The sequence below is a fragment of the Phoenix dactylifera genome, unplaced genomic scaffold, assembly GCF_009389715.1.
Source record: "Phoenix dactylifera cultivar Barhee BC4 unplaced genomic scaffold, palm_55x_up_171113_PBpolish2nd_filt_p 000312F, whole genome shotgun sequence".
Lineage (NCBI taxonomy): Eukaryota > Viridiplantae > Streptophyta > Magnoliopsida > Arecales > Arecaceae > Phoenix > Phoenix dactylifera.
In genome coordinates this window covers 496,024-517,085 of record NW_024067783.1, presented here as the reverse complement: position 1 = coordinate 517,085, position 21,062 = coordinate 496,024, and the positions used below count along the sequence as shown (strand labels likewise).

At 40.7% G+C, this 21,062-nt stretch overlaps 1 protein-coding gene across 1 annotated transcript in view; it reads left to right on the top strand.

Annotated features, from left to right (window-relative positions):
* Positions 1-229: 229 nt before the first annotated feature.
* Positions 230-21,062, top strand: part of LOC103723345 (SPX domain-containing membrane protein OsI_21475-like) — a 57,277-nt gene continuing 36,444 nt past the window's right edge. The window contains 5 exon segments of the mRNA XM_008814236.3: positions 230-385; positions 517-610; positions 4,148-4,221; positions 16,278-16,356; positions 16,358-16,399. Of these exon segments, the coding sequence (XP_008812458.2) occupies positions 4,169-4,221; positions 16,278-16,356; positions 16,358-16,399 (174 nt within the window). The 5' untranslated portion in view covers positions 230-385; positions 517-610; positions 4,148-4,168.

Sequence of the window (21,062 nt, the reverse complement as noted above, 5' to 3'; positions counted from 1 at the left end):
CTCTGATCCGGTATGAACTGGTATACCATAACCAACACATCCACATATTGCTTTCTTGGTCCGTGAATCACGTAACCAATAAATCATCAAAGTTTTGCACGATATTTGAGGATGCACTACGCGACTAGAGGCTAGTGCTCGTGATAAGTACACCCGTCGCCCTCGGCCATCTCGTGCCCATAAATAAAGGTAAGTCAAATTGGTTCCTAAGATTGAGAGTCCCAAAGTTTTGAAATAAATTAGAATTCGGTACTCGTGAGTCTACCATCGCGCTACTTCGCTTCTCTCTCCCCAAAGGCGGCACACGGCGGCCTATAAAACTGGGAGACCGTAAGCGAAGCGCCGCCTCGTTCGGGACCAATTCGTCCAGCGATCACCTCGCTCGGTCCGGCCATTCTTCTTCCCTCCTCGCCCCCCCCCCCCGGTTCCTCTCGTTCTCTCTCTGGTTATAAATAGATCGAATCTATGTTTTTTTTCTGGCTCGTTTTCTTTAATGTGTTTTTGTTCTCTGATTAGATTTGGTTCGAGAGTTTTCTCCGGTTGCTGATCGTAATCTAAGCGGTGTGGAAGAAGCATCGGAACTCAACTCGAGGTTCTGAAATCGTCTCTGGTAATGCCTTGTCTTCGTTTTCTGTTTTGGATTATGATTTCGTTTCTGAATAGACGGAATTTTGTTAGCATCATTATGAGTTGAGATTTGGTTGATTTGTATTTGACATTTGTTGATGTATGGATTGAAAGAGAATGGATTGGGATGATACGAAGAGAAGTTTGCAGCCTCTTTGGATCTGAAGGTGCTGCCAGGCGGCTCAAAAGAGATTTTTTTTTTTTTTAATCTTCGCGGATCTTTTGTTTGTTGATTATAACAGAAAGATGCTAAAAGAATGATAAATTCTCGATGCCTTGATGTGTAAGAGTCTCAAGCAATTTTTAAAATTTAATTAGATGGAGAAATTTCAATTTACTAGGGTAGGTGGCAGCTTGTCATAGGTATTTTGGGGAAACCAATAGGTAAGAAAATATATACTCCATGATATTATTGTAAGGGTCTCATTTAGGATCAAACTGTATAGGGTCAAATTTTGCTGTATAATCCTTTTCATCATGGAACAGAAGGCCTGTTTGGAGATGTATACAGAGTTTACGTTTTCCTTCTAATGAGCTGAGAGGGGTGTCAAAATGTATGCCTTCGGTTTTCTTTTATCACTTATTGGATGAACGGGAGATGCTTTTGTAGAGGAGAGCTTATCTGGAGAGATACCTGGACACCACCTATGGAGGATTAAAAGGGCCATGCTCTGAAGATGACCAGATTGATTTGAACTATGTTTCTACGGATAGATTTTGCATACTATTCTTTTGTCTATTTGTTGGATGAAAAAGGACCCTAGATGATGCCTGCTGCCATCAACTATATTCATGACTTGGCAATACTATACCGTTCCATTTGAAGTTCTATGTATTTTTTGCTATGCGTAATTGTTTTGTAAAGCCTATCGATTAACCCATCTCACAATCAGGTTTCTTCTTCTTCTTCTCCTTTCTCTCTCTCTCTATGCGCGCCCCTCTTCCTCTGGATCTGGATCTCTTTCTTCTGACCCTGTCTCCATCTTTCCAGCCTTCCTGTCCATGCCTTTTTCCAATTCCATGTCATAACAATAAACTTTCCTTAATATCGGTTGTAACTTAAACTAGTCCAGGTGAATATTTCTGTAAATTTACTATGCAACTGTATGTTGTGAAGTCGCGATTATGTATTTGTCACCTTCTCACCTCTTTGTCAATCAAGTTCCAGTGAAATCTTTACCTCTCAAATTGGTTGCAGTAGTTGTTGACATCATTCGACATTATAATATGTATTTTTTTGAAGGAAAATCTGTCAGATCTCTAGTTCATTACACAAAAATGTGGACAAACAAACATTATAATACTTTTAGTGGTTTTCACCTGCATTCCTGGTAAGACATATATGCAATAAATCAGGGCATTTAGCGATTTAACTAGTTGAAGATTATATTGCAAAATACTTTACATGTTTTTGCAGAGCACAAATGATTATAAATTTTAATTCCCCAAATACTATACAAGCAACTGAGTCTCATCACCAGTTTTGTCAATTAAACATCTTCAAATTCTTGAGCACTTTTGTTGGTGACTTATCATATCTTAATGAAAAAAATTTGAGCATATACTCTGTTATCTCTATAAACATTGTAATGTGTAACTAGTATCTTGATCTGTTAAGTTTTCTGTTTATGTAGGTTAATTAGGGCCTTTTTTTCTGTTTTCTTTTTATAAAAGAAGAAATAATCAGTTATGCTGCCACAGTCAAGACTTTCAGTTCACAACAGCTAAATCCAAAATTTTTGTCTCTTAAAAATTTACTTGCAATTGACATTGCAACAAACACATTCTAGTAGAGCCAATCCTGGAGTAGAGCGCACTCGTTCTTTCCTGATTGATCAACCCTATACTAATATAGTCTAGTTTGGTTTATGATTCTCGCTTATTTGTTTTGGATAACTCAGCTTCAGATTACTGCCGCTTTACGGTCTCATGGGATGATTCAAAGTCAAACATACAAAATCCATGTATTTCCAGCATTACTTAATTATATCTTTCTAGAATCAACCTTTTTGGAAGTTGTGGCAAACTTGGTTTCTCTTTTTGCTTCTTTTTAAAAAAGAAACATGCATTTTCTCTCTGGTAACTCATATGGTAGAACATGTTTGATCTTTGACCTGTTGTTTCAAAATAGCTTAAGTTTATCTCCTGCATATCAGAATGGTACTGCTGATACAGGCCTCGCGGTTGAACATGCTTCTGTTAAACATATGACCATCAACTTTGGTTTCAGTTTCCCCTTATCAATAGTAGATGGAGAAGCAAAAATCGAGTCATTAAACATTGCAGCATTTACAGTGGGATGGATGCGTTTGTGATGATTGTTTTTTACCCTGTTCTGGAATTTAGATTATATCGAATATTTTCATTGCACTTACAAGAATATAATGAGAAATAAATATGAGCAACAATTTCTTTCTAGATAAAATTACTCCAGTGGATCATAGAAAGCTTAAGCCTTCCTGCCTACCTGATGGCAGACTGACAATCTAGTTGTAGTTTAATTTTTATATAGTTTTGTCATCATAGTGAGGAAATAATCTTTTTCTTGTGAATGAAATTTCATTTGGCCACTATTTTCTGGGACATTGGGTCTAGCAAATCCATATTCCATTTATAATTAGGCAAGAGGCTAGGAAACTCTCACTCCAACCTGCCAACGCAGGTTAAGTTATATCTGATTTCCAAAAACCTCTCTAGGTATCCCAACTCACAGCCCAGAGTGTGTCCAATATATGCTAACTACCTGAGTGTTTATAATCTATCCTATGGGAGGATCCTTTTATCTCAAGATTCCTAGTGGATGCTTCTTCTTGTTGTCTACAGTGCTTTCTATTTTTGTCAGGCATCTTTGCTATTTGAATTAAGCGCTCATTTGAATGGTGTTCTAGTAATGAAGTCAAATAACAAGTTGTTTCCTTAACATACTATTTCATAGACTCACATGATCACATGATTGTGCAATTCCGTTGTTTTAATTATTATTGCATGAATAATGATTGATTAAATTAATAAAAGAAGTCATGGGTAAGCAAATCAGTTTTGACCTCTTTAGATAAAGTTTCTCCTTGACTAGCTTGATGCTTTTTTATTTTCCTGTTTGATTGTCTTTTGATATAAGTTAACTATTGTACTTGGTTCTAAAATGACTTATTTCAGCTATATTTAGTAATATCATGATGCTGACATGCAAATGATGTTCAATTATTTTTAAGGGAGCTGTATATTATTTAACTAATTTCATGCCTTTTCATCATTACATCACTTGCTCAACAAGCAGGGATGAAGTCACTGAAATATTAATATAATGAACTGTGCATTCATTCATCATCAAATAAGTCTTTCCACATCAAATGACAACTTAAGAAGGCTCCATTGAAGAAGGACTGAGCTTATATGTCCTAGTTGTTTAATCTTATCAATGAAAATGCCATTACTCCTATGAATGTTTATGCTGATTTAATCATTTTATTTCTATTATGAACTTCCAATGATGTCTTGTATATTATTTCTTCTATTGTAGTATCCTCTATTCAACGTCAAGATGGTTAACTTTGGAAAGAAATTAATTGCAAATCAAGTTCAAGAATGGAAAGGGTATGCTTTTTTTCAGTCTGTTAAGCTCTGTCAATTTGTTTTTTGTTTTTTTTTTTTCATTTGGAATTGAATACTTCAAAGGGAATAAATCTTTTCCAGACTCAGATTTTAGAAGAAAACCAAAACTTATTTAGTTAGGCTCATGTTTATCTCTATCTCCTTTCTGCACGATCCTGTGCTAACTTTATTTCTGGTCGTGCCATTCTCATGTCTTGTATGTAGACGCAGATTTTGAAAGTTTCCTACATTCCTTTTTTTAATTGCATGTTTGCTTAGTTACTAATGTTGCTCTTGATTTGTCATCAAGGGGATTATGGGCCATGACTTGAAGCTACACAACTTTCCTGCTTTCCTCCTTTTAACTGACAGTTCATGATTAGCCTTTATTTCTCATGCCTATCTTCTAGTGTATGATCCACCTTGACTTTAGAATGGGGAATGTGCACGCATCTATATGCACTTGTGTATTACTCTTGCATTACCAGTCTCAACTTATCTTTGTGGGTAATTAGGCATTTGGTTTTGAATCTTTTGATGGTTAGATAAGGGATGGATATCACTCTCGAACCTCCATGACATGAGCTCCACAAGTCAAAGCACATGCCGCTAACATAGGTTGAGACCAATGAAGTTGGGCATTTGGTCATGGGTTTGAAGCTAATAATACCCTCCATCACCTGCAGGATGCTACTATGCTTGTAAACCTTTATTCTTTTATATATAAATATATAGTTCATTCATCAACTTATATACAAAACTCGGATATAAATGCACCTCCAATATGTGCTAGGTAAATACTCTAACCAGAGTTCACCGAATTGTCCTGAACCAAACTAGTCAAGAACCAGGATGGTTCGATCATTGAAACCCCTTGAGGCCTTCTGACCCCTTCGTCCTCTCTCTCTCCTCCTCCCCTTCTACCATGATTGGAGCTTTGAAGCCCCATCGGTGTCGACATCGAAGGCTCCACCAACCCTGATGCCACCACTATCGACTGATGTTGGCACCAACCCTAATGCCCTCGATCAATGCTGACACCGACTCCAACATATTCGATTGATGTTGATGCCCTGTATACCTCTCTCTCTTTCTTCCTCCCTCTCCTTCTTCTCCTTCTACCTCTCCCTCTTCCTCTCCCTCTTTCTCTCCTTCTCTCTCCACCCTCGATTCTCCTCCTTCTAGGGTCATGGTTAGGGTTTTCTCCCTCTCTTCCTCCTCTTCTTCCAATCCGTCATGTCTGTCATGTCGGCTTGCTACAAGATGTTTCGGTACCATACTGAACTGGTAGCTGGCCGGTCCGGGCCCGGTACCAGTTTGGCAAACTTTGACCTTAACTACTTATGTTGGCCTCATTCCTTGATGTGATCATTTTCTTAGCTTGAACAACTTGAAAAAAAATCCCCCCATTCTTTAGAATTTGTGTATCGATTTTTGTGACATGCTTGTTATTTTCAAAATTTTAGCCCCTTACTTGATGATATTTGACATGCACGCTGCATATCATTCTAATTGCAAAGTGTAAAAAGAATGCCTTCTGTTTTTTCAGATTTTAGATGGAAAATGCATGTAATTCTTAAATCAAGAAAAGCAAAACAATAGTCTACTACATTGCACACAAACTTCGACACATGTATTGGAATCGAGAAATGCTTAAATTACTCAAAAAAAGTTACTCAGCTGGTGTGGTGTATTATCATTGCTCCCTTTGAATTGTCATCATGAATGTGTGCCATTAAATAAAGCATAGTGATTGGTGAAAACCACCTGAGTAACATTTTTGAGTTATTTTTCTGAGTTACCATAGCATTGCTCATTGAAATTAGTTTCTTGGTGTTGTACGTTTTAGGGGTACACCATTTTGGTACATCATTTTGTTTAATTATATTAAGTGATTATTTTAAAAATCATACCAAGTTAAAAGGCAAAAACATAGGCATATTAATACTAGTTGGTGCAATGATGTACTAATGTACAAGAAGCTATCAAAGAGTATTTAACATTGGTAAACAACAAATGGTATAAAGGACTTAGAAAGGTGCATAAAGGCTAAGAGAGATATAAAATGCGATTAATTAAGTCTAAACATTTGCTGCCTATGGTCATTTACATGATATATTTGGTTCAAAGGAAGATAGGATTGAACTTTCCTTTAAAAAATGAGGGAAAGGGAATATAAAGATGAGGAAATTAATGATGAGTACCATAAATCTAAATTGAATGAATGATCAATAAGATGTATTAAGAGTGAATACAATAGGACTAAGGAAAGTGGAGGAAGAAGTTGACAGTGTTATTTACAAAAAAAAACTATGAAAAGAGAATACTAATAGAGAATCTCTATAGAAGAGGCAAAATTAAGGACTTGCCAAGTTTCTTTTCACACAATTCATATTTTAAGTGGACAGTGTTTTGAAGAAGATTCAACTAGAACCAGATGAAATATTGATTAAACTTTGGAAAATCATGGAGACATTGAGATAACTGGGATAATGAACTTATTTAATTTGATTTTGAAATGAAGAAACTGTCAGAGATTAGAGATAATGTATGATATGCTCATTGGTAAGTAATATGTGCAAATTGCTCTTATTCTCATGGAATCAAAAACTTGTGAGCCACCCTATGAAGTTATAGGAAAGGGTAATTACACTCTGACTAAGAGAAATGACACCAACTTTAGGCCCTGTTTGGGGGAGCTTTTGGAGGGCCAAAAAGCACTTTCTGGCTCTCCAAAAGTACTTTTAGCTAAAAAATGGTGTTTGGTAAATTTTCTGAAAAGCTGTTTCAGCTTTTGCGGAAAGCTGAAAACAGCTTTTGGGGGGAAGCTCCAATTTGGAGCTCTCCGAAAATGCTGTTTTCAGCTTTTTCGGAAAGCTGTATTTTTGATCAAAATACCCCCATTTAAAAAAAAAAATTTTCTCCCAAAAACCTCTCTCTCACGGTCTCTTCCTCTCCCACCCAACCCCATTCCCTCTCCCCCGCTGCCGCACCCTCTCCCTCTGCCCCGCCGTCGCACCCCCTCCCTCTCCCCCGCCCCCATGGTGGGGAGGTGCCGAAGAAGAGGAAGATAGGTGGTCTTCCCCTTCCCGCGGCCGCCGCCGGCGACGATGTCCCCGTTACGGAAAGGGACGGTGCCGAAGAAGAAGGAGGTCCCACGGCCCCCCTCCCACGTCTGCGAGGCCCCGCCGTCGCACCCCCTCCCTCTCCCCCTTCCTGCGGCCGCCGGCGGTCACGACCCACCCCCCTCCCGCGTCCGCCACGGCCCGGCCCGGCGCTGTCGGCCTCGCGGGAGAGCACTTCCCAGGGGGCCAGCCGTGGCCGCCGCCGGCCACGACCCGGCCCCCTCCCGCGGCCGCCGCCGGCCCCGGCCCGGCCCCCTTCCGACCGTGGCGGCCTGGCCCCCTTCCGGCGCCGCCGGCTGCGCGGGAGGAGAAGAAAGGAGAATGGGGGAGAGGAAGGAAGGAGAAGAAGAGAAGAAAAAAAAGAAAAGAAAAAGAAAAGGAAAAAAAGAAGAAAAGAAAAGAAAAAAAGAGAAGAAAAGAAAATTTAAAAAATAAAAAAAAGAAAAAAATAAATAAATAAATATTTATATAAATGAATGAATGAATAAATAAGTAAATAAGATAATAAAATAAATATATTTCAACATTATTAATTATTTACACTAATAATTATAATATTTTATACCTTTATTATTGTATTATACTATAAATATTATATTATATTACATTACATTATAATACATTAATATGTTATTTTAAATAATTTAATATTATGTTATATTATGAGAAATTAATTTATACTAATAATTATAATATTTTATACCTTTATTATTGTATTATACTATAAATATAATATATATTACATTATATCATAATACATTAATATGTTATGTTAAATAATTTAATATTATGTTATATTACCAAATATTAATTTACTCTAATAATTATATTACTATTATGCTATATTATAATAATATTATTTTATATTACAAAAATATTATACTATATCGTATATTTATGTATTAATATATGTTATGTTTTATTATATTCTGTTATATAATACTATGCAATGTCCTTTATGGTAATTTTGTCATACAAAAGTACTTTTTCAGTTGTTTATCAAACACAAAACAAAGTACCACAGCACTTTACGAATGTAGTTACCAAACAGCAAACAGCTTTTTGTAACAGCTCTACTTCAGACAGCTCTACTTCCAATAGCTCTACTTCCAACAGCTCTACTGCCAACAGCTCCCCCAAACAGGGCCTTAGAGAACCAGTTAGGTTCAATGCCAGGCAAGTCAAAAAGAACCAGTTAGGTTCAATGCCAGGCAAGTCAAAACATTGAGGCTATCTTCTTACATAGGCGATTAATAGAATAATTTACAGTAAAAGAGGAAAAAATTCTACATATGTTCCTTATCAAATTAGAGAAAACTTATGCTAGTGTATCAAGAAAGTTAATTTGGGAGTCATAAGTGCATGAACAATACATTGAAACGGTTGACATATATGCTGTAGTCTGGACCAATGACAAGCCTTCAGTGTAGTGTGATATGACATGTGCTTCCTGTCATATTGACCTTACACCATAGTTCACCACTAAGACTGTATTCTCTTTTGCTAATTTAGATGAATTTACATCTATTGTTTAGAAAAATTACCACGGTTTGTACCATGGCATGTTGAACCGACCGGAACCGGTGCCGATAAGCACCGATTTGGTACAACCTATTATTTCTGTTCCGACCACTTCTAGGTCGGAATCGAATGGTTCCGTACGTGTATCGGTGCGAACCGGCTCGGTTCGCACCTGTACATACTTGTACCGGTTCGAACCAAGCCGATTCCCACCGGCCCAAGCGGGGGCGCAGCGTTGTTGGGGGGTGGGCTATGTGCAGTCCTAGAGCCCCACGCCAATGATCCTTTGCTCGAGGGATTGTTGTTGTGTTGGACTGTCTTAGATGGGTAACGCGACTATCTCTTGCTGCCATTGGAACCTTGCCTATGCTCTCCGATGATGGTGCTTGGCCAAGGGAAAGAATCAAGGATGTGGGGATGAAAACAATGACTATTGCAATAGACAACGGATGAAAGAACTCTAGCAAGATCGGAAAGAAATCATGCTAGCCTTATACAATCTAGAGGGAGTTGATGTTCCCACCCCTAGCCCAAGCCTTGCGGCCGAAAACTCTCCTAAGAGAACTAAAGGAATACCCCTAATAATGATGAATTCAGAAATTGGATGCCCTCTAAGGGCCCTAATGGCTTCTTTTTATAGGCCTATTGCTCATGTGCCTAATTGGCTTTTTGGCGGAAACATTTGGAAATTCAAAAACACTCCTAATCTGCCACACAAGGGATCCAAACTAAGTATGGTCCCTTACGGTCACATGCTGAAATCCTGAAGTTTTTGGGCACCCAGGATCCGTTGCATGGCTGGCCAATGCATGTGTCCCGTTCTCCCTTTGCTACTTGTCCCTACCTTGCTCCTGATTTGGTAAGTTGTTGCGCTCTTGGCTGGCCGAGTCTTGGTCTTTGGCTGGCCACAGTTGGCCCTTGCTCCTGGTTCTCCCACGGATTGCTGACTTAGCTTCCTTGGGTCCTTTGATGTCTCGGCCTGATGCATCTAGGCCGCTGGCTGCCCCTGCTCGTTTCCTATAGAAGAGTCCTTGGACTTCTCCATAGATTCTGCTGAAGATCCTTTTGGGAGTCTTACCATCCTTGCTCCTTTACTTGTCCTTGGATTTTTGACATATGGCTCGGCCTGTTGTTGGCCGAGCCTGCTGTTGTGCTGGCCGAGTGCTTCCTTTTCTGCCTTTGGGAGCCTTATCTTCTTTGCTCCCTTGCTTGCTCTCGGATCCTGGACATGTGTCTCGGCTTGTTGTTGCTTGTGCTGGTTGAGAGCCTCCTTTTTTGATGTTTGGGCGCACATGTGCTGAATGAGCTTGATGGCGTGCTGCCTCTTGGATTGTGTTCGGTTTGGCATGTGCTAATATGGTCGGGCTTGGGCTGATATGCCTGATTTGCATGGGTTCAGCTCGTGCGCATGTTGTTGATTTGGTTGGCCCGATTGCACTTGACTGGGTGTTGTTGCATGCTGCTGATTGCATTCGCATGCCGAGCTCTGTGTGGCTGAATTCCAGTCCGGTGGTGCACCGACCTTGGTCCATTTGACCGGGTACGTGTTGCTCCCGGATGTTGTTGCGGCTTGACCTCTCTTTTGTGCGCGTGTGCACTTATGCGCATGCATGGGTTGGTGCCCCTTGTCGTCGCCCGTTGTTGTGCTCGTCCAAGGCTCGGGGGCAGCGTATTGTAGTTGTTGCACTCGTGCCGAACGCTGGTGCATCGCGGTTTGGCGGCTTGGCTGAGCACTGGTCGCTAAAGGCTGCGGTGAGGTCGGGCCCTTGTGTGCAAGGGTGCGCCCAAGGGTGTGGTTGTCCACTTGGGGTCGGCCGTGCGCTGGGAATGGCTTGTGCATGGTCGGGTGCTGTTGAGGTGCGCGGTCGGTCGCGCGCGGTTGCTACGGAGTGGATGTGCGGTTGGCCGCATGTTGCTGCTGGTGCAAGGACCGAAGGCATGTGCCGTACGCAGGCCGAATGGCTGCGGTCAAGAGGTACTACGCGCGGCCTATGGCCGAGCGCGCAGTCCTCTTGGGCTGGTGCGTGTGGTGGCCCCGAACCTTGTGCAAGCGTTGGGAATGGCTTGCGCATGGTCGGGCCGGCTGCTGGTAAGGTTAGCTGAGGGTTGGGCAGACCTCCATGCAATGAATTTGGCCCGAATCTTGGCTTTTGCCGGGGTCGACCTCGGTCGAGCGATTATGGATTTGGCTCGGCGGGCTAGGGGTCTCATCATTCCCCCTCTCTTGGATAAGACCCTTGTCCTCAAGGGTGATGTTAAGGACTGGGCTCCCCTCCTTGCGGGACAAGGCGTCCGCCACCTTGTTTTCTTTTTCTGGTTGATAGATAATATCATATTCAAAACAAAGGAGTTTTACCAGGAATTTTTGTTGTTCTGGAGTCACAATCTTTTGTTGGAGTAGGTGTCGTAGGGCTTGCTGGTCGATCATGATGGTGAAGCGCCTCCCGAGCAAGTATGGTCTCCAAACTTTGGCTGCATGCACCACCGCATGCAATTCTCGTGCATGCATGCTCCAAGCCTTCTTTTGCGGCCTAAAGGCTTTGGATATGAAAGCCAAGGGTCGCCTTTCTTGTGCTAGGACTGCACCAATTCCTTCGTTGCTTGCATTCGTGAATACTTGGAATGGTTTGCTGAAGTCGGAAAAAGCAAGCATGAGGGTTTGAGTCATGGCCTTCTTTAGGTTTTCAAAGGCTTGTTGGGTTGCATCTGTCCACTCAAACCCATCCTTCTTCAGCATGGCCGTCAGCAGTTTTGCAATGAGACCGTAGTCCCTCACAAACCGCCTATAATATCTGGTGAGTCCTAGAAACCCTCTCAAAGCCGAGACATCTTTGGGCAATGACCAATCAGTCATGGCCTCAATCTTGCGTGAGTCGACGCGCACACCATCGCCGGAAATAATGTGCCCAAGATACTTGAGCTCTTCTTGGACAAAGGCGCACTTGGAAGGTTTCATGTAGAAGTGGTGTTCTTCCAAAATACGCAAGACAAGGTCTAAGTGTTGCATGTGCTCATCCATGGATTTGGAGTAGACAAGTATGTCATCAAAGAAAGCAATGACAAACTTGCGTAGGTGCGGTCTAAATACCTCATCCATGGCAGCTTGAAATGTAGATGGAGCATTGCACAAGCCGAATGGCATGACAAGGTACTCGTAGTGGCCGGAATGGGTGCAGAATGCTGTCTTATGGACATCTTCTTCTTGCATCCGGATCTGGTAGTATCCGGCCCGAAGATCGAGCCTTGTGAAATACTTGGCGCTGTGGACTTCATCAAGCATTTCATCAACAGTTGGAATAGAGAATTAGTCTTTGATTGTAGCCTCATTCAAGGCCCGATAGTCAGTGCAAAATCTCCATGATCCATCTTTCTTTCCCACCAAGAGGACTGGTGATGAGGAGGGACTAGTGCTTGGCCGGATTAATCCCCGTTTCAACATATCATCCACTTGCTTTTCGATTTCCCCTTTTTGGAAGTGAGCATACCTATATGGTGGCACGTTGATTGGTTTGCTCTCATCTTTCAGCCGGATGGGGTGGTTGAAGGTGCGCTGAGGTGGAAGGGTAGTAGGCATCTCCAAGATGCCTTGGTGTGCTTTTATGAGTTGTCGGATCCACAAGGGCAAGCCTTGCAACTCCTCACCCGGCTGCGGTTGAGGTCTCTTCGCAGCCCCTTCTCGGTTGGACAGCACCACGGCGAAGCAAAGAGCTCCCCCACAACATAGGCATTTGAGCATGTTGGCCTCGCAAGGCCGGACCTTTTTGTGGTTGAGGGCTGTCCACTTCTTCCTTCCACCAATTTTGAATTCCATGGTTATCGTATCATAGTCGGTGACCACCTTTCCTATACTCTGAAGCCATGCATTGCCAAGAACGACATCAAAGCCTACAAGTTGTAACACATTTAGGCCGACTGAGATCCACACTCTTTGGACATTGAGCCGGACATCCTTGACAACCTCTTGGCACTTGAGACGCTTGCTACTTGCTACTTTGACGTCAAACGGTTCGGTGGCAGCTCCTTTGAGACCAACCCGTTGAAGGGTTTTCGGATTTATGAAGTTACGAGAGGAACCATTATCAACGAGTAGGGATACCTTGTATTTGCTGATCCAAGCTGTCATCCTTTTGTTAGAAGGTCGCTGAACTCCGGATAACGCATGCAAGGATAGCTCGGCATCATTTGAAATGGGACTCAGGGCATTGGCTTCCATTGGTTCGGCTTCAGAGCTGTTGCTATCTGAGGTTGCAACAACCTCTTCCACGGCCTCATCTTCCCTGCAAGTGATGTGGATAACATAGGATTGGCCGGTTTTGCACTTGTGGCCCTTTTCTCACTTTGTGCAGCACTTGAAACAAAGACGTTTCTCTATGTATTCTTGCAACTCTTCCCGGTAAGTTTCTTCACTTCTTTGGGCTGCGGTTTCCACCACATGCGGCTGCGGGCTCTTCCAAACCGCAACCTACAACATTGTGACCGACCAGCAAGCCCTACAACACCTACTCCAACAAAAGATTGTGACTCCAGAACAACAAAAATTCCAGTAAACTCTTTGGTTTTGAATATGATATTGTCTATCAACTAGAAAAAGAAAACAAGGTGGCAGACGCTTTGTCCCGCAAGGAGGGAAAATTGGTCCTTGATATTACCCTTGAGGACAAGGGTCTTCTCCAAGAGAGGGCGAATGATGAGACCCCCAACCCGCCGAGCCAAATCTATGGTGGCTCAGCCGAGGTCGGCCTCGGCCAAAGCCAAGACTCGGGCCAAATTCATTGCATAGAGGTCTACCCAACCCTCGACCAACCTCATCAGTAGCCGACCCAACCATGTGCAAGCCATTCCCAAAGCTTGCGCAAGGTTCGGGGCCACCACACACATCAACCCAAGAGGACTACGCTTTCGACAAGCAAGGGAGCAAAGAAGGTAACGCTCCCAAAGGTAGAAAAGGAAGCACTCGGCCAGCACAACAGCAGGCTCGGCCAACAACAGGCCGAGCCATGTGTCAAGCATCCGAGGACAAGTAAAGGAGCAAGGATGGTAAGACTCCCAAAAGGATCTTCAGCAGAATCTATGGAGAAGTCTAAGGACTCTTCCATAGGAAACGAGCAGGGGCAGCCAGCGGCCTAGATGCATCAGGCCGAGACATCAAAGGACCCAAGGAAGCTAAGTCAGCAATCCGTGGGAGAACCAGGAGCAAGGGCCAACTGTGGCCAGCCAAAGACCAAGACCCGGCCAGCCAGGAGTGCAACAACTTACCAAATCAGGAGCAAGGCAGGGACAAGTGGCAAAGGGAGAACGAGACACATGCATTGGCCAGTCATGCAATGGATCCCGGGTGCCTAAAAACTTCGGGATTTTCAGCATGTGACCGCAAGGGACCATACTTAGTTTGGATCCCTTGTGCGGCAGATTAGGAGTGTTTTTGAATTTCAAAATATTTCCACCAATAAGCCAATTGGGCACATGGGCAATAGGCCTATAAAAAGGAGCCATTAGGGCCCTTAGAGGCATTCAATTTTTGAATTCATCATTGTAAGGGTTATTCCTTTAGATCTCTTAGGAGAGTCTTCGGCCGCAAGGCTTGGGCTAGGGGTGGATACATCAACTCCCTTTAGATTGTATTAGGCTAGCATGATTTCTTCCCGATCTTGCTAGAGTCTTTTCATCCATTGTCTATTGGAATAAAGTCATTGTTTTCATCCCCATATCCTTGATTCTTTTTCTTGGCTGAGCACCATCATAGGAGAGCATAGGCAAGGTTCCAAAGGTAGCAAGAGATAGTCGCGTTACCCATCTAAGATGGTCCAACACAACAACTATCCCTCGAGCAAAGGATTATTGGCGTGGGGCTCTTGGACCGCGCATAGCCGACCCACCAACAAGCGCGTCCCGCGCTGGGCCGCATAGAGAACCACGCTCGCGCGGACGCATGCGCGTCCGCGCGGGATTTTTTTTTTCTTTTGGTCTTCACCAATACAGTACCAGTTCGGTTCGGTACTATACCATTTCCGACGCCCACCGGTACGTTGGTACAATCGGTATGACGAACCTTGGTTTGTACTTTGTATGTTATTGCAGATGATATAGTGTTGATTTATCAGAAAAGAACAAGATTAAATGCTAATTGAATTTAAGGAAGAAAGCTTAAAACATAAAGGCTTATGAATCAGCAGAATAAGAATATAACATATGTAATTCAAGTTTACTGGAATTACAAATATAGATGAGGCCCTAATCAAAATTGTTATATGAGATGTTATGCTGTGATTGTTTCTGTCCCCTTTAATATATTATAGAAAAAATGGAGAGGTAGATGAGAATACATCTAACAGAATTAGGGGCAATTGGATGAAATGGACACATGCTTTTAGGTAATTATATGATTTGCACATGCCTTGGCAACTTGAAGGAAATATTTTTAGAGGAACGATAAGGCCAGCCAAGTCATATACATCAAAATGTTGGGCAATTATTGAAGTCTAAGAAAATAAGTTGAGTGTCAAAAAATGGGAATATTAAGATGGGGCAATAAATTTAGGAATTATAGATAGGGAGATAAGTATATTAGTAGAGTTGTAGGACTTGCACAAAATAAGTGATAGAGCATTGATTGAGATGCCATGAACATAAATATAATGAAGATCTAGGGGGTTCTAGTAAAGAGTGTTACATCATTGTTAAAAGAGGGAAGAAGAGAGGAACTAAGGTAACATGATTGGAGATTGTAGACAGGATATTGCAAAGCTTGAAATGCAATCAAAGGTAGTCCTAAATAGGAATGTTTGGTAAATCCTCTCCAAATATTTTGGACTGGGCTTGATGGTTATGTTTCCTTTTCCTCATGATTAAGGAACAAAACAAGTTAATTGAAAGTGTTAAATGAAAACAAGAGAAAGATAAGCACTTAGAACTTAGAATTAAAGTATCAACTAGAAAAGGATTAGGAGAGACTATACCAGAAATAAAGCACCATATCCCATCAGTACACCATTTTGAAGTGTTCTGGAGAGGACAGTTCTAGAAGTCCTTATGTTGTATCCCCTCTGTATGAATAACAATTTTATGTATTTAATCCTAAAAGAGAAATGCAATCCTTTACATAAAACCTAGTCTTCCTTTCCTTGTTGTTAAGACTATTTTAATGTATAGAAAAATGCTAAATGATTTCTGTTCAGTTTCTAGGTTCAACTGGACTTCTAGGTTCCATAGCAAGCCCTTTGCTGCCTGAAGAGCGTTTTTCTAGGAATTCAGCACTAATTCTTAGAATGCAATGATAGTAGGAAGTAAAATGGATGTATGTATAGCTATTACATATTCATTGTAGCTCAACTTTGAGCCATTTTAGGCTAATTTTGCAGAAACCTTCTTTTCTTAAGACCTTATGAACTATTTTCTTTACTTTATTTCTTTTAGATACTATATTAATTACAAGTTGATGAAGAAGCGAGTGAGGCAGTATGTTCAACAAACACAGCAAGGTGAAAAAAAACCGTCGCCAGATTCTCAAAGAATTCTCACGGATGCTAGATGACCAGGTTTGTGAAAATTATTTGTGGATTTGTGTTGACAGATTGTTGCAAATATGTTGCATTTCTCGTCTAGGTACATGGGCATCTGTGGGCATGTGCACCTATGCATGTCAAGTCATGCCACATTATTACATGCATATCTGTAATATGGTTCAATAACTTTAGCTCATGTCGTTTTATATATCTTAGTGTGAAATTTATTGGTGTTGTGAAGCTTATTTGGATACCAAATAGAAATCTTGGTGTTAGAATTTGGCAACATTAGATTCTAGAAATAATGATGTATTCACATGGTCATGTTTTTATCTTTTTTTGGGGGCAAATACCCTTTGCCACCATGTCAGTGTGACATTCTCATGTTCACTTCTTAACTTAATTTACTGATTGTAAACGATTATTTCATTAGTGAGAACTTTTTTTGACCTTTATTAAAGCTGATGTTACCATGTGTGACCTTAAAAGAGCTCCAGTGTTTACAAGGACAATCAGCTTTGAGAGTTACAGGGAGCAAAACTCATATAACCAGTGTTTATTCACTAAGTTTCAGGGGAAAAACCAAGGAAAAATACATATAGAAGTCAAATAAATAACTAAAAGGGGAAATGGTTGTGAGAGCAAATAGGGTTTAGGTCTGGGAATTAGGTTCAAAGATTGTGTCCAGAGCAGGAATTCAAATTCCAGGTGTTGACTATCCAGCATAGTATGTATCTGTCGTCATGTTGTTTAGACACAAGCTGTGCTGTGTTCTGCAAAAAGAAGACAAATTAATAAAAAGTTTACATAGTTTAGAGTGGTACAAAACTACAAATCATATGCCATGCCAAACTGGCATGACCGATATTGCTGGAATGAACCTATACCCTGTGATAGACAGGGTATCGTGGCACACACGCTCGCCTAATGCTTGCATGCCTAGTGCTAGCATCTTGTTGGCATGCTAGAGCACATCATGGACCGGCATGGTTGGCCGTTGAATCCTTGGCCCAAAATGAAGTTAGATGAATTGAGCATTATGTTGGTTGACTTGGACCCAGCAACCGCAACCACCAGAGCCCAAGTGCACTTATTGAAGGTCCCTGTTTTTTCTTTTTTGGGTGAAGGCCCTTGATCTTTGTAAGACTAATACAACATTCATGGTAGACAGAAGAAACCAAGTGTAAGATAATTGATGTTAAGCTCAGTGGCGAGTTGAATTGGTGTGTTTGCTGAAGGAGCTAGCACGCACACCTCTAAATATGCTACTAATCTTAAAGTAATTTTTTGATTATTATTTTATTTTTATTAATTTTCAATCAAAAAATATATTTTAATTTGAAAAATTAAAGAGTTAATGAAACATCATAATTTTGGCGGCATTGTGTAGATCATTCATAGAACTACAACATATCATGAAATCATGCCAAAAATAAAATTTTTTGCATGATTTTCCCTCTTTTTCTCATTTTCTTGCCTCAAAATTGAAAAAAGAGGGAGAGGACCATTATTAGTTTTCACCTAGGATCTAGCTTAGATCCGATAAAATCTGGCCCTTGTAGTGATTTTTCATGATTTTTAAGAAAAGGTGTGGGACAGGCTAAGGCATGGGAGGCCTTCTCAGCCTCCCACCTCTTTTATTAAAGCGCTCGGGGAAGGGAGTGGGGTTGGCGGTATTTTTGTGCAAAATTGGGCCAAACCGAGGTACCACTCAAGCGCTTCGGCCTCAGTTTCGCACTAAGGGGGGAAACTGTTCTAATTCTCCCTTGGAATGGTTTGGGGTGGTACAGTGAACCATGAGAACAAGAAATGATTAGAGCAGCCATGCTAGTTGACTTAGTTGAGGATACTATGGTAAACTAGCAAATGTGCAATGAACGGTTGAGGGAAAACTAGGAGGGAGAGATTGCATTCATGTTTAAAAGTAAGTTAGGGGATGGAAAAAGGATTTGAATTTTGAAAAAGCTTTGTCAATGGATATATTGTGCTGATCGACATGAATATTCAAAAGGGTTGATTAAACTGAGCCTAGATATTCTGTGTAAGGGTGGTCTCTTTGATGAAAACTAACCAACATAACCTTAATACCTTATAGTTGAAGATATATTTAATAAGTAATACTGAAACAGATTCTGCATATAATATGGATTATAGAACCTTCCATGCTTGCTGTATAGCTGACCAGGAATTAATTGCTTCAACACACCATACTAACTATACAACTGATGAGATGATTAACAAGCCACACAATTGAATAATTATATTGTGAAATAGTATTAATGAATCATATAATATATGAATAAACTGGTTGCCACATCACAAAGTGGTGCTCTATTGATATATGATTAGTACAGAGCAAGATGGTACATGGTGTGTTATGGTCATCAAGTGCATGGTGAGCACTGAAAATACGCTGGTTATGTTATACAATCTTGATAACCTGCTATGATGACAATTATATGATCTGTTACATACTTTGGTAATAATGTGTATATTGTGATTTATTGAGTAAATTGATGGTATTATAGACTTCGATTGATAAAGAAGTGGGTTTCAATGATCTAAAAGGTGTATCACATAAAATGATAGATGATTGGTACATGAGCAATGGCACATCATGCGACATTAAAAACACATAAATGCATTAAATGATATGATTGCTCCCTACTTTGTGTGGTCAATGTCGTACTTGATAGTCGATAGTTAATGGTGGTTGATGATTGCTGCTACATAATGCGTCGCATCATATAATGAGCATGAAAGTTGCAGGCATTTCTTGTTTATCGCATGATTAATTGTTGGCCACTATGATTTTTAGAGTGCATCATGAACAATGTTATCTAGAAACTTCATTTTTAAGCTATCGGGAAGTGTCCATAATTTTGGACGCTTGGACATGGTAGGACATGACGTGGCATGGCTTGACACTTCACTTCGAAGTGCCATGCTGATGTCAGCAGAAAGTGTCAAATACTTGGCACTTTTTTGGAGCATCATATAGCGTACTTTCAATGAAGTCGCCTGTTAGTTTTCTGTTTTGGATACTTTCAATGAAGTATCCTTAAGGTTTTTTTTTGGAACGCATTAAGTGAAGTGTCCTTACATTCTTCTGGACACTTCAAGCTAAGTGTCCTTATATGTTTAATATAAAGTTATTGAGATTATATGGACACCTTAAGCAAATATCACTATAATCTAAATATAAGTATATCATGGTTCGTCAAATAAATTAAACAACTTGCAGACGTATGGCTATTCCATTAACTTGCTCTTTAAATAGCTCCTATAATTCTAAGTTTCTTGCTTTTTTGAATAAGCATCAAAAGACATGCGCACATGTATATGCTACCTCCCCGTGCCAAGGTTGTTGGAGGCTGCCATGTCTGACACTTGAGGACATTTAGACACTTGGTCCTCATGTCAAGTGTCTTGGTAACACTATGCATGAAATTATGGGTGTAAGCACATGATGATATACTAGCAATAGTTAGGAGGTACATGATGTATTTTATAGTCCATCATTCAATTCAATCTTAAGCAAAGTTTGAAATATTGGTTTGTATGGCATGTGGCCATTGATGTGCATTTTATGGAACCCTTGGCAATACAAAAGGGATATGTATTTAGACAAATACCACCCAAACCACTGAAACAGACCCGGACCTAGCGATTTGGTGCAGATTGAGGTCACTTTGTCCCAAACCAAGCCCAAACCAATCCTAAATTGAGTTGTGTTAGGAGGTACCTCTTGGGATAACTAAGAGGCTCCTTTTGCAATTGTTCCCCACTATTTGGAGCTCAAAATGAAGCGATAAGGAATACTTTCTAGCAAGATTCGCGGTCTTAGTAATGAACCCCGTACCGGTACCACACCAGCACTGTGTCGGTACAGTATGGTACGGAATCTTTTTGGCGCATCGAGTGTCGGTATGCCACCGATATGGTATGCCTTGTACAACCCTGTTCGGACCGGTATGGTGAACTATGCTGCCTAGGGAGATTGATCTGTAGGATTAAAACTTGATTTTTGTTTTTTAACGTTATAAAATCATTCTAGCTTGGTAAAATTTCTCTCGCTCTTTTTCCTTATTTCTTCAAAATCTAGGTGGAATTTCATGTTTAATAGAAAAAAATCATGGGGTATTTTGTCAAATGAGGACTAAATATTGTTTGCTCTGAGATTCATGCATAAAAACAATTTGGATCCAAATCAAGGTTTTTTTTTTTTTTATGTTTTGGGTTGAACATTAAGACTTGTATCCAAAAATTACATAGATCTGAATAACCCAGAAAAGACTGTACCAAGGGTGTTCAGCCATATCCATGCATACCCATCAATTGGCACGATTCTCAGTATGCACATGCTGCACCCACTCTATGTTGGTATATCACTTTACCTCGATTTTTTGAACTTTGGTCTTACTATTGAATTTATATTATCTTGACCTTACAATATTTACACCACAAGGTATAATTTGGATATAAATGTTAAGAGGGGGCGAGGGAGGGAGGGAGGGGGAGGGTGCATGCATGAGAAAGATCGAGAGAGAGAGAAAGTGATATTGCAAATTTTAAAACAAAGGAAAATACATTGGATATTTAAATTATTCCTTTTACATTAATAGGTAATGGATAACCAGACTTTTTTAGTGAATATGTTTTGCCACATTCCTTAACTTCCCCCGCTGTCATGCTT